At 43.0% G+C, this 14,306-nt stretch overlaps 1 protein-coding gene and 1 long non-coding RNA gene across 9 annotated transcripts in view; one reads left to right on the top strand and one right to left on the bottom strand.

The window, feature by feature from the left end:
* Positions 1 to 14,306, top strand: part of LRRC49 (leucine rich repeat containing 49) — a 147,207-nt gene that overhangs the window by 111,961 nt on the left and 20,940 nt on the right. For all 8 annotated transcript variants that reach the window (XM_065559505.1, XM_065559502.1, XM_065559506.1 and 5 more), the window contains one exon: positions 6,015 to 6,169. In XM_065559505.1, coding sequence (XP_065415577.1) covers positions 6,015 to 6,169 — 155 coding nt within the window. The remainder of the gene's footprint in view (positions 1 to 6,014; positions 6,170 to 14,306) is intronic.
* The window catches only part of LOC135973937 (uncharacterized), a 79,911-nt gene that overhangs the window by 46,420 nt on the left and 19,185 nt on the right, over positions 1 to 14,306 (bottom strand). Inside the window, exon 2 of the long non-coding RNA XR_010591048.1 lies at positions 6,394 to 6,466. This is a non-coding gene — a long non-coding RNA (uncharacterized LOC135973937). The remainder of the gene's footprint in view (positions 1 to 6,393; positions 6,467 to 14,306) is intronic.

The following is a 14,306-nucleotide window of genomic DNA, read 5'->3' as shown; positions in this document are numbered from 1 at the left end:
AGTCACACAGACTGCTGGGGGAATAGGAGGGTGTCTCTTAGATTCCTCTGCAGCAGTAAAGGATGCAGCTTCGGGGGCAGGGCTGGTTGTAGCCGGTTCCTGTAGCTCTGGGGCTCAAGGGAAGTTCCAGAGGGAGGAGCTGGATGAAGCCAGCTCCTGTCCCCTAATCATCTCCCCGGGGGAGGGGGATGTACCACCTTGTAGCAAGGAGGCCACCACAGCTGCTGACTGCCAGGAAGTTGCAGGTCAGCAGGGGGCCGGGCCTGCCCTGGGGTGCACAGAGGTGTGTGTCCCAAAGGTGGAAGTTGGGGTCCTGGGGACCACTGTGGTGGGAACAGGCCCCAAGGACTCTATAGCTGAGTGCCAGCCCAACCCGAGTGGAAGGGGAGGGATTTTGCGGGCCAGTGAGAGGTCTGTTGTAGCTGGTAGCTGTGAGTCCACAGCTGGGGCAGGATCACCTTCCCTTTCAGGGGACACAAGAGTGTCGGACCCAGCGGGGAGCCCAAAGAGGGAAGCCCAAATGGAAGGTCAGGGGGGGCCAGAGAGTCCACCCACCTTTTGTGGGGAGGGGCTTTCCCAGGAGGAGGGTGAAAAGTCTGCATTCGAAATGCCAGCCCCCTCTCCTGTGGATCAGGTTTTAAGGGAAACCTGGGGGTCAGGTCTCCAGGATGAGGGGGTCTATCCAGCTGACCCATTGGAAACAGAAAGTGGGGTGCCCAAAGGGGTCCAGAACACCCCAGGGAAAGCTGCTGTTCTTGCTACACTTGCAAGAGATACAACTCTCTCTCCAAGACAGGGGGGGGGAAATCTCTTCATAGGAGGGACTTCACAAGGGAGGGGGGCCCAGCCCAGAGAAACTCCAGAGGGAGGGGCCAAGGACAAGTATGGTTGTAGTACACCCTTTCCTGGCCAAAGACCCAAGCACATGCCCGAACTAGAAGTCTTCCCCAAAGAGGCAGAGGAATCTGCATCAGAGGGTCTACCAGAGGGCACAGAGAACTGGGAAAATGCAATGGATGCTAAACAAGTCAAATTGAGTGAACGAAGCCTGTCCACTGTAGATTTGCTGTTAACCTTGTGTCTTTTGCTAATTCACCTATGGGATAAAACAAAAGAATTCACACTAGTGGTAAACCCTTTAAAGATGTGGAACATATTTGATTTGTGGAATAAGCTGTTATACATGCTGGGGATGGTGACAGGACAGCCCCACCAGCATGTTACTTTACAGCCCATACCTGTAAAAAGCAGCAAAAGCATAACAGGCCTATGCTGCTGTGTAGAAGGGGAAACTGAGGCACACCGCCTCATGGCATTGGTGGCTAAATGCCAAGATACCTCCACGTTAATGAGTATTGCTGCCTGAATTCTGTTAGCAATACTACATCCCTACCTGTTTGCAAGCATCTGGGGACCAGGGACCCCAAAACGGGCTAGAACCCCCAGGAGTGACATCATATGGTTTCAAGGTACTGAAAGGAAGTGTGACCAGAAACAAACAGAAATTTTACAGGTACTGCCTCCGCCATGGACAGTGTCCAAGTCTCTGGCAGTAAGTTCAGGGGGAGGGTGTGACAGTGTACCCCATAAGGCTTTATGGGGAGGGGGTGCTTATAAATGTTTGTATGACATAACTGGAATATGTTTCGTGCTGCCTGTGCCATGTAACATATCTCCGTAAGGGTTGTGATCTACTATATCTATTCATCCTATTTGTATGTATATATCATTTTCTACTCGAGCTTAAGAATATGGGCTGTATGCTTGCCTGATTTCTAAGTAAGCTTTGTGAGGCATTTGGTCAGCTTCTTTAGGAAGGAATTTGCCAGGTTAAGTACCTGATCAGGAGACACTTAGGGAACAATGCATCTTGGAATGCTCCAATCCACATGAGAAGTCTTCCTGGAGACATGCAAGATGCCATGTGGACAATGCAAAGACTGAGTCATGCAGGGGCATGTGACTTGCCCAGATGACTCCAAAACTCCATCTTGGAGCTGGGCTTTGCATAGGAGGGAGGTCTCCACCCACAAGAGAGAGTCTACTTAAACCTGTGGGAGACCCCTCCATTTTGTCTTCAGCTGGCTAAAGAAGGAGCCTCTGGTGAGGAAATTATCTGTATTCAGTTTGATTAGGCATAGATCTGCGCATTTTATTTTATTTTGCTTGGTGACTTACTTTGTTCTGTCTGTTACTACTTTGAACCACTTAAATCTTACTGTCTGTATTTAATAAAATCACTTTCTATTTAGTAATTCACTCAGAGTATGCATTAATACCTGGGGGAGCAAACAACTGTGCATATCTCTCTCTCAGTGTTATAGAGGGCGAACAATTTATGAGTTTGCCCTGCATAAACTTTATGCAGGGTAAAACGGATTTATCTGGGTTTAGACCCCATTGGGAGTTGGGCATCTGAGTGCTAAAGACAAGCACACTACTGCGAGCTGTTTTCAGGTAAACTTGCAGCTTTGGGACAGGAGATTCAGACCCTGGATCTGTGTCTGGAGCCAGACGGGAGTGTCTGGCTCAGCCAGACAGGGTGCTGGAGTCCTGAGCTGGCAGGAAAAACAGAAGCAGGGGTAATCTTTGCACATCGGGTGGCAGCTCCCAATGGGGTTTCTGTGATCCAACCCGTCACAGGTAGATAGCTGGTTGTCAAGTGATTCTGTGGTGCAAAATAAAAAGTTCATGCAGGTGCCTCTGCATGTTTTGGAGCACCATGTGTTGTTTGCATAAAACCGTATCTAAAATGGGCAACCATATACTACACCGTGGTCCAAATCATTTCAAAGTGTAGCCCCACATAAAGTTTGTGAAAAATTTAACAATATTTCAAGATGAAGAATTTCATAAACAAGAGGTGAAAGCATGCAGTAATATATTGCAGTGTAGTAAACATTGAAATAAGAATAAAACAGTGGCAACAGTGTTTTAGATAAATTATTAAACATTTAATGGCTTCATTGAATTCAATATTTTTATTGAGAGCTTTTCCTTGTTAGTCATGTTGACCAGCTGCTTTATTTTATAAGAAAAAGGGAGGTTAAAAACAACTCTCTGATTAGTAGAAACATTGTTACTTTTCAAAATAAAAACTGGAATTGAAAGACATGTAAAGTTCATCAGGTTTTGATTTAGCAGTTGAATAAAATGTGGACAAAGAATAGCTAGCCAACCATAAAAAAGTTGCAGAGGTGTTAGCAGGTCACTCTAGCTTGAACAGTTCCTTACAATATGTGCTAACTACTTATGCTAAACAATCTGTTCCACCTTGCATTTTGCTGTACTTTCCCCAGACCTTAAAAAGACCGCTGTGTAGTTCCCTACAGATTTTCTTTAAATAACACTGATATTCTGACAAATGCCAACCAGAGCGTGCAAATTTTAAATTAAGAGCTTCTCTACACTGCCCCACAGTTCAGAATAGAGGGGTGTAAATGTGCACCAAAGTGCCGCTCTGTAACTGCTCTGTGTGGACACTGCTGGAATGAACTAATTTGCATTAATGTAATCCTCTTCAAACAGGATTACAATAAGACGGTGAACAGGGACCTTTTAGTTTGTGTCTGTGGCATCCACGGGGGAGTGTTACATTGCAGCACTTTGGTGTGCACTACTGTTCAAACCCCAGTAGTCCAAACTGCAGGGCAAGAGTATACATGCCTTAGAATCTTTTTCTATGCATTTAATTCAAAGGGTCCATTTCTATGGCATTGGGTTGCCAACTCTCCCAATTTTGCTGGGAGTCTCCCGGAGTCAGGCTTATCTCCCGGAGGCTACTGAAGCCAAACTGGGAGATTTTAGGCGCTAAAAGTCTGGTGGCACAGCGGGGCTAAGGCAGGCTCCCTGCCTGCCCTAGCTCCGTGCCGCTCCCGGAAGCAGCTGGCACGTCCCTGTGGCCCTGGAGGGGGGAGCAGTGGGTCTCCGTGTGCTGCCCCCGCCCCGAACACCAACTCCACAGCTCCCATTGGCCTGGACCTGCGGCCAATGGGACCTGTGGGGGTGGTGCCTGCGGGCAGGGGCAGCACGCAGAGACCCCCTGGCCCTCCCCACCTAGGGAGCCGCTGCCAGAGGGATGTGCCGGTCGCTTTTGGGAGCCGCCAAAGGTAAGCACCGCCCAGCCAGAGCCAGTACCCCTCACTCCCTCCCAGCCCAGAGCCCAAACCCAAACTCCAGCCCAGAGCCCGCACCCCGTCCCACACGCAAACTCCCTCCCAGAGCCCGCACCTCATACCCCCTCCTGCACCCCAACTCCCTGCCCCAGTCTGGTGAAAGTGAGTGAGGGTGGGGGAGAGCGAGTGATGGAGGGAGGGGGGATGGAGTGAGCAGGGGCGGGGCCTCCGGGAAGAGGCGGGGCAAGGGTGTTTGGGTTTGTGTGATTAAATTGTTGGCAACCCTACTATGGCAGCATGACTTAGATTGAAATATTATCAACTAATGTTTGACATTCCTGGCTTTTGTCAATGTGTTATAACCTTGATGTTCTATAGAAAGAGATGGTGTTTTGTACTTAGTTCTTTGCAGGTTTTCCCTTTTATATAGCAGAGATTGATATCTATTCACATTTCATTAAGCAGCACTGTAACAGTGGGATGGCTAAGCCATGCCAGTTAGATCTGGTTCAGCAAAATCAACCAAACTGCAACAAGCAATTAATTTACCTTTTGAAAACATTTATATTGTTTAAAGTTTCAATCTGAGAACAGTTCAGAAGCAGGTCCATGAGCTAGTAAAATCAACAGTCACCTTACACCGGAGTGGGCAAACTTTTTGGCTCGAGGGCCACATCTGGGGGAGAAATTGTATGCAGTGCCATGAACGTAGGGCTGGGGCAGGGGGTTGGGGTATGGCGGGGGGGGGGGGGTCAGGGAAGGGGGTTGGGGTACAGTGGGGGCTCAGGGCCGGGTGTTAGGGGGCTCAGGGCAGGGGGTTTGGGTGCAGGGTGCAAGCTCCGGCCCAGCGCCGCTTACCTCGAGCAGCTCCAGGATGGCAGCAGCACGCAGTGGGGCTAAGGCAAGCTCCCTGCCTACCCTGGCCCCCCCGCCACTCCCAGAAGTGGCCAGCATGTCCGGCAGTGGCTCCTGGGAGTGGCGTGGGGCAGGCGGCTCCGCCGCACGCTGCCTTTGCCTGTAGGTAACACGCCGAAAGCTCCCATTCGCCGTGGTTCCTTGTTCCCAGCCAATGGGAGCAGTGGGAAGCGGTGCCTGCAAGGGTAGCGCATGGAGCCCTCAACATGGTGCCGGCTGCTTCCGGGAGCGGCACAGGACCAGGGCAGGCAGGGAGCCTGTCTTAGCCCCGCTGCACCACGGGGCTTGCAATCCCGCCGGCTAGATTGAAAGCCCTGATGGACCGGATCCGGCCTGCAGGCCGTAGTTTGCCCTCCTCTGCCTTACACTTAAATCTCACAGTCAATGAGTTCCACACAGAGAGCTGGGTGTATTAAAAGGCCGATACACGGACAGTTGTCTTGAGTTGCGTGAACATACAACAACATAAAACATTTAATATAACATATAATTGATTCTTTCATTGATTAATTGTCTGGAATTCTATGTCATTTGAATGCTGTTCTTGGAGTAATCCTTTGGTGACAAAAGGAAAAAAGGGGACAGCTTTTGAACTTAATCCCTTATCAAATTTTCTACATCTACAGAAAAAAGTCAATATGTAAATTGCTGTGCCCATGAGTTAAAGGGAAGGGGGATCTTGGGAGAGACAGCTTACTCTTCTTTGCTAAAGCAGAGCAAGAGTTCTCCCGCCTCCCTCCAGTGTTTGAGGATTAGTTAGTGGTTGTGTTATTCTTTCAGTGATGAGGCTTCAGTTTCAAAAAGGATAATTTTGGGCGAGATCATGGCCCATCCAGCATGCAAGTACCAGGAGCAGAGGAGGAGTAAGGCACCCCCTCCCATCTATCAATTAGTGTTTGACTATGGAATGTATTCTTCTGGTGCAAACCAACATACTAGCAATGCATTCGGAGAATTTCATGTGGCTTTCATATCATGTTTCAGGAAAAGAAACGATTGACAATTGGCAACATTGCTCGCCAATGGGAGATTCAGCAGAATCGAGTTGCCCTTGTGACTTCTTCAAATCAAGATAAAAAAGACAGTGACTCCTGTCAGATTAATTGCAGTGCCGCATATGTATTTCCTGAAGAAACCAGGTATACAAGTATTTTCTTGGAAGTATATTTCCTAGCTAACGTTTTATATATAATAAAAATGGGAAACACTAATCCTTCCATTCATTTAAGTTTGTGTATGTATATATACGTCTATAAGTAGTGTATGTATATAAAGATGTGTATTTATTTTTGGATTTCTAAAATGTGTCCATTTAGCACTCTACATAATTAAAAAAACAAAAAAAAACAATTTCAGGACTTACTGAACAATGTCTACCTCAGATGGACTCCACTCCAGACTAACACATTCTTCCCATGGCTTGCTCAGGGTAGAGTCTGGAAAAAAATAGAATAGATTCAGTAGCCTGAACAACTTCATCATGGTCAGTCTGGGTGAAGCGCATGTACAAAAGCACCCAGCTGATCTCAACAGTCTCAACTTTAGAGTTCAAGACAACTGGTCTTTTAAGTAGCCTGGACTGATCCCTATGAACAGTGTTTAGAAACTGCTGTCATTGCTGTCATGATTACAAGGCTAGCTGCACTTCTGTCCCCTTTCTTGTTTCATTGAGTGCCCCCCCATTCTCTTCTCTCCCCCTCCTCCCCTCTTCCTTTCTCTGTTTCCCTTCCCCCTGCCCCCCAAAAAATGTCAGGCCATGTGCCTTTACCTCTCCTGGGATGGGTTTCCATTTTTCTCTCTCTCAGACCTGGCTCTGGGTTACAGTGTGCTGTCTATCAGCTGAGCTTACCCCTGCAGATCCGACTGGTTTTGGTACATGCATTCATTCCTTTGGGAGTCTGTGACCAATGGCTGTGTCTAGTGACCAGACAGCATCCTGAATATCAGAGTATTGTTTATGTTAATGGTAAGAAGGAATGAAGCATAAGAGAAAAAGGATTTTCAAACCACAAAGTGTCTTACCTATGTGTGTCTCTTATTTGAGGGTCACAATTGCCTGATGATAACATAGGCAGGTCTCGGGGTAGCAGCCATGTTAGTCTGTATCCTCAAAAAGAACAGGAGTACTTGTGGCACCTTAGAGACTAACAAATTTATTAGAGCATAAGCTTTCGTGGGCTACAACTCACTTCTTCGGCTGCATCTGAAGAAGTGGGTTGTAGCCCACGAAAGCTTATGCTCTAATAAATTTGTTAGTCTCTAAGGTGCCACAAGTACTCCTGTTCTTTTTATAGGCAGGTCTAGCTTCTTCAAATACCCAGTGAGTGTCTGTGTGTCAGTCTGGTTTCCCAGAACATCCCCTATCCCCACTCCCCCTTCAGCTACCCTCCTAAAAACCAAACAAACTATGCGCACGCTGTGTCTTTCTCTCTTTCTCTCTCAACTGCTGTAGTCCTTTTGATTTTTCTTGTGTTCCTGGCTCTTTTCCTGTCCAGCACTGTCTCTTAACAATCTGTAAGTGTTTACTGAGGGTTTACCTTGAGTCATTGTTTTCCTTCTTGCTTGTTTTTCTGGACAATGCTCTTACTACAGAACCAACATATATTCATACTATAAACATCCCCAATAACCCAGTCAACATATAGTATCATGAATTATTACAGAGCAGCTCCAAGTCTGTTATATAGGAAAACTTAAGTATGTAGTCAGGAATTTGTAGGTCAAAAGCAATACCTTGACATGTATCAATAAGCCTAGGAAGACATTGGAGAATGGGTGTATGTGCTCTCTACATCTAGCACCATTGTTTAAGCAAGCAGCTGCATTCTCCACTAGCGGTACCTTGCAAGTGATCTACAAGAGGAATTCAGAGTAGCAGCCGTGTTAGTCTGTATCCGCAAAAAGAAGAACAGGAGTACTTGTGGCACCTTAGAGACTAACAAATTTATTAGAGCATAAGCTTTCGTGGACTACAGTCCACTTCTTTGGATGCATATAGAATGTCCATTCTATATGCATCCAAAGAAGTGGGCTGTAGTCCACGAAAGCTTATGCTCTAATAAATTTGTTAGTCTCTAAGGTGCCACAATTACTCCTGTTCTTCTCTTTATAAGAGGAATTGTGGCTCCATAAAGAGTATGTTATAAATATGTAGCTCATAGGTGCTTTCGTAACAGCGGTTGGGTCCATATTTGAAAGAACTATTCACAAGAATGTAGCGAAATACAGACTGAAAAATATGCCTATGGCCACTGATGACACTTAGGACTGAAGGAGCAGTTTGAGATCCAGAAGCAGGGAACCGAAGATTATTGACTGGAGCTATAATTTTCAACAGTGATTAAGAGACTTAGGAGCCTAAGTCCCATTTTCAAAAGTGACACAGGCAGATAGGAGCCTAAGTTGCATTGATTTCAATTATACTTAGGCTCCTAAATGCCTAAGTCCCTTTGTAAATCGGAGTTAGGCTACTATGTCACTTAAGTGCTTTTGAAAATCTTCACTATTCATCTTTTTTTCAAACATATACAAAGACAATACTTATTTTCTTTGTACATGCCTCTTTACCTTCATTCGGAATAACACAAATTTTACACTAAATTGGGATTAAATATAAAATACCTGTGTTAAAAACAATGTAGATATTTTGAGACAATGAGCATTAAAAAGGAGAAAAGATCACATACAAAACTGTACCTAACTCATGCCTAGGTTTTTTTAACAAAGTCCTGGCCCCAGTGAATTAAGTAGGAGTTTTGCTGCTGATTTCAGTGGATCCAGGATGTCACCTGTAGTATGTAATATTGCTCCCTGTTTTGAGGTCCTCCAGGTGCTACAATACATGGCTTTCATTCAGGAGGGTCATAGTGCACAAGCCTCTCATACATAGCAGCTATGAAATCCACTTTCTTTCTCCCCCTTTCTCCTTCACACACACGCACATATTTTCATCTTGGCCCTAAACAGTTGAGATAGTTGTATAGAGTGTAGATATTATGGAGACACTGATAGTTATAGCACCATAGGTGGGGTCGAGCCAGGTTTTTGCCATTTGATAAGACCTGAAAAACTTCTCTGGAGCTGCAACAGTGGCTTGCTTTAAACTAAAAATGGAAAGCACTCCTTGAGGAGGTGTCTGTGAATTTTTGTAAGGGTATTATGATCACTGATAAGTGATCCTGGAAAAATAAATAAATGGTAAAATTCACTTTTCAGAAATTTTGCCCGGGATGTCTCTCAAAATCATTACCCCTTTTGCACAAAAATTATAGCATTCCCAACTTCAAAATTCACACAGATGTAGACATGCCATTCACTTGCCCCTTTTCAAAGTCTTTTAGACCTTCTCTTAAAAAAAACTTCACAATTTCTACTAAATGCTAAACAAAGCTGCTGTTTTTTAGTGTACATGAGAGAGTACCCTTTCAAAAATACTCCTTAGCAAAGAAGAGAGTGCACTGTGCGAAGTCAAGGACACCATGAGTTCTGTTCTTTCCTCTTTTTTTGACTGTTTGGAATAATTCTATGCACTTCCCACCCTTATTGAATAAAGCTTTAGGTATCCTTCCCACGTTTTACAGATGAAATAACTGAGCATCTATGAGGTTGGACAAGATAATTTCTGACAGAGTTGTAAAGAAAATCCATCTCATCCATTTTGCCATACTGCCTCTCAAGATGATTAGGTCAAAGCTATGTGTTAGGCTATGTTCTCTGTAAATGGAAGAGGGGTTTCAAGTATGACATTATGCATGATATACATGGCAAAAGGTTGTGTATGTTGTTGTATGACTAGAGAAGTACAAATCTGGTTTTCTCCAGGACTTTAAGTGCATTTCCTGCAAAACAAACGTGCATCATAGGCTTCTCCTGAGCTTTAATTAGCAGATAGGGTGCTTGAGTGGAACTTAGAAAATCTTCCATTTTCCATCCTTTCATCAACTTATGTCCTTACCCCCCCAGTCACTCGAAGTGTTTTCTCATTTGAGAGCCCATGTATGATTTCTGCTGAATATAGAGTGCTCATTAAATTGAGGGCTTACTTTAGGCTGATTTTTCTTCTGCATTTTCACTTTGATGCATTCAGTAGCTTCTATCAGTAAAAATTAGAGAACATGTTAAACTGATCAGAGTATTAGTGTTTTATCAAAATTTAAAAGGATCTAGGTGACTTTTTTGCTTCTGCATGTTAGCTAGGTATGCATGAATATGTGCTTGAGCATTAAATATTATTCATGATTGCTACTGATAAATTTATGATTAAGTATTTGTTCACTCTTTATTGTAAATAAATCTCACACTTTTACTTTTGCATCCAGTTCCTTCAATAAAAATCTCAAAAGAACAATTGAACATGTTTACTATTGTTAAATTAAAAACTTGGATCTTAAAAAGTAGTATCATGTGCCATGCAGGTTTTAAGCCTAAAATTGAGCTGCTTTATATTGGTATCTGCATTATATCTTTTTAGTTAGAATAGTTCTGAAGATAGTAGACTATTAAGGCAGAGTTAGTGTAGTGATGTGTCTAACTCTGGTACTCCTAATTTAAATTCTTCTTTTGTACAAAAATCATATATCAAGCTGTCCTGATTCCACTGCTATCATTAGTGTTCTGCCAGAGTGCCCTCTGTTAAAGCATCTGTTTGTTATACAGGCCTAAAAGTCAGCCTGGATACAAGATGTTTTAAAAGAAAAAAGTATGAACTGATTGGGCAGCTGTAAATAGGTCAAACATATATACCCATCAGCAGTATTCTATATTAAATCTGTTCAAATGAAGGTACCAATATAATGTTCCAGGTATGCCTTGCAAAAATAGTGGATGTACATATTTTCAAAGCATTCAAGTATGTTGTTTTCTACATAAAATTTAAGTTAGTTATGTAGCCATACAGCTACAAAATTATGTGCTTTTTAAATTATTCAAATTTAAGATTGCTTACTTGATTAAAAATTCAACTTTCCTCACAGTTTGCTACTGTGATCCTTCTGCCTTTTCACATTTTGAAAAATCAAACAGACTTCAGCTGAAACTTAACAGTGTGCAAGTGCAGATGTTGCATTTTCTAATATTGTATATGTATTGTTTTACAGTGATTCAAAGTCCATTACAAATATAATACAAACGTAAAATGCAGTCCTGGTAAAATATGTTGCTATGGAAGATTATTGAGAAAACTCATGTTATGTTCCCATTTCAATATGATGTGATTCAGAATAATCATGGGACACTGTTATACCTTATAATGTGAGTTTATCAAGGGAGCCCATTACACTCCCTTTATGATGTGTGTTATGATGATGAAAAGATTTCAGTTCAAGTTGAACAGGCTTCTGCTACAATTTCAAAACTAAATGAAAAACAGAATAAAAGGCCACCAAACCTCTTTGGGTATGTCTACACTGCAATAAAACACCCATAGCTGGCCCACAAAGAGGCAGGGTCCCAGAGCCCAGGCTCCAGCCTTAGCCCTAATATCTACACTGCAATTTTATAGCCCTGCAACCCACACCCTGTGAGCTAAAATCAGCTGACAAGGGCCAACTGTGGGTGTTTTACTGCAGTGTAGATATACCCCCAGAGTTTACAGAAAGCACAGCTTTGCTGCCATTCATTGGCTTCTCCTACTTTTACATTGGCTACTATTAGGTGTACGTGAGTAGTTTTAATTGAGGTGAGAGGAGAGGGACCTCAATTCCCAGTTGAGATCAGTTGATAGGTATAAAGGGGTACACAGGAAGCTTGCTTTCTAGATCAATAAGTTATTGGGAAGTACTGAGATTGCTTAAAGTCTGGTGTGCCTTGAGGGAGAAAGGGCAGTTTATTATATCTTTACAGCATTGATTTCTCTTCCACTGGAAAGCTGACCTGCAAAGGTCCCAGATATTAGCTACCAGTGGGCATACTGGTGTCTGAACATGCTTGATAAAGGAAAATAGACCAAATTCTGTCTTGAGATTAGGGGTCCTAAAATAGCATTTGCTTTCAAAAGAGGTGGTCATTGTCCCATTCAGTCCCACTTGTAATATCCTAGATAGGGCTAGTTGAAATGTATCTATTTTTTTTAATTGGAAAAAAAGTGGGGGCGGGAGTTTTGAAAATATTGTTCCTAAGGGATCTATTCACAATCTCCATCTTTCCCACACTTGTCGAGGTGGGAACAGATTTCCAAGAAATTAATGTTTATTTTCAAGTTTGCTTTGCCTTCAAGCCACTAAGTATTGGAACAAACTACCAAGAGAAGGGTAGATTCTCCATCTCTTGATGTCTCCATATAAAGACTGGATGCTTTTCAGGAAGATATGCTTTGGACAAACACAAGTTTCTTGGTTCAGTACATGGGTATTTGGGCGGAATTTTATGATCTGTGTTATGCAGGCAGTTGGACTTGAGGTTCTAATGGTCCCTTCTGGCCTTAAAAAAGTCTGCGTCTTTTCAAAAGATCATAAAAGGAAGGTGTGCTCTGCTATTGTAGAACCATAGAAATTTAGGGCTACCAGGGATCTTCAGAGATCAAGTCCAGTCCTCTGCATTGACGCAGGACCAAGTATACCTATGGTAGATTTACTTACTATCAGTATTCATGTGTAGAGATGAGGGAGTGGAGTCATGTCCCTGCCAGCAAATATCTTTTTGTCATCTCCTAGCAGTGTATTCTAGTTGATACATGATACTTGTATTATTGGAAGTTATAAAAGTAACTGTGTAAGAAGATAAAAGTGCATTGAAGAAAGAATATACACCCCCAATGTTTGCTGCTTGTAAAAAGCAGGATCAGATTTTTAGCTTGTGTAAATTGACATAGCTCCACTGAAATCATTAAAAGACATGAAAGGATAATTACAGCCCATAGATCTATTCTTTAATGTCTAGTATCAGAGGGGTAGCCGTGTTAGTCTGAATCTGAGTCTGAATCTGTAAAAAGCAACAGAGGGTCCTGTGGCACCTTTAAGACTGTTAGTCTTAAAGGTGCCATAGGACCCTCTGTTGCTCTTTAATATCTATGCATCATCCCTGTATGGGCTATGAAAAGAATCTTTGGGTTTTCATAAACCTTAGGAGGCCTCTAAAAATGGAGAGAATATAGTACTTTGACCATTTATAGCCCTGGCATTCACACAGTGTTGGAAAGGAAGTGAATGATCATAGGAAAAAGAGGGTAGTACATTTAGAAAAATTTGAGAGAACAGTGCCATAGTGGGGTCTTGTGTGTGTGAGATGAGGGAAGAAGGATATGGTAATAAATGATAGTGTATACTGGAAGGGAACAGAGAAGAGGCTGAAGAGAGGCAGATTCTGAAAAGCAAATAGAATCTTGAAGCGAGAGGAAAAGTTATAAATGATGTTCTTAAATACTTACATTTTAGAAAATATTGAATACAGAATTACTAGGTTAAGGGGGCACATTAAAAGAGACCGAGCAAAAGAAATAAAAAGACCAAAGGAAAGAAAAAATGAGAAAGAAGGTAAATGTAAGCTCATTCTTTTATGAAAGTTTGCTGCAAAAATATATATATACATAATAGTAGTTTATGCATATTTTATGTACTATGGGTGGGGCTGGTAGCACTGCTTTCTAATAAGGTTGCCCGAAACATCTATTTATAAGACCCCATTTTCAGTGGCTTATAACTGCGTAACTTCAATGATTTGGGCTGAAATTTTCCATGCCGGGTGCCTGCCTCAGGCTAAATATTTTGGAGGGAAATTTCAGCCAAAATGGTTCAGCTATTTCCATGAACAAGGCTTTTCCCCCATGTTAAAAAATTCTTGGGACCTTTTGTTTGAAATGTTCAAGTACCCCATGCTTTGGACCAGGGGCTTGAAATTTGGCAGGGGGATGATTTCAGGATGTGCCTTTTGCTGTCCCAGTGAAAATCTGCCCAAATTTGGCCACTATTATAAGCCTCTGAAAAAATAGCAGTTCACACATGCTCAGTAGAGAGAACTTCGGTTTTAACAGCTAAAATCTCCAAAAACTCTGTCCTCACTGAGCATGTACCTTCCCCACAAACAAACTGAACATGCTGCAGGCCAGGGCTCATGGGAGCACCCAGAAAAACTTTCCCTGTGTAATAGCTGCTCCAGTCCAGGGTGGGGCAGGATTCTTGGATGAATCAGACTAGTGTTGTAAAGGAAGCTATTGTCCATAGGACTCCTGCCTCATTTGTTGCAGAAGTTGCAAAGCATGTAGTGAATGAGGTAAGGGATTGCAGGAAGAGAAGGGAGGACTCATGGTTAAAGCAGTTGAGTACTGCCCTGGAGAATGGGATT

The sequence above is a fragment of the Chrysemys picta genome, chromosome 10 (assembly GCF_011386835.1).
Source record: "Chrysemys picta bellii isolate R12L10 chromosome 10, ASM1138683v2, whole genome shotgun sequence".
Lineage (NCBI taxonomy): Eukaryota > Metazoa > Chordata > Testudines > Emydidae > Chrysemys > Chrysemys picta.
This window is presented reverse-complemented; position numbering and strand designations above follow the sequence as displayed.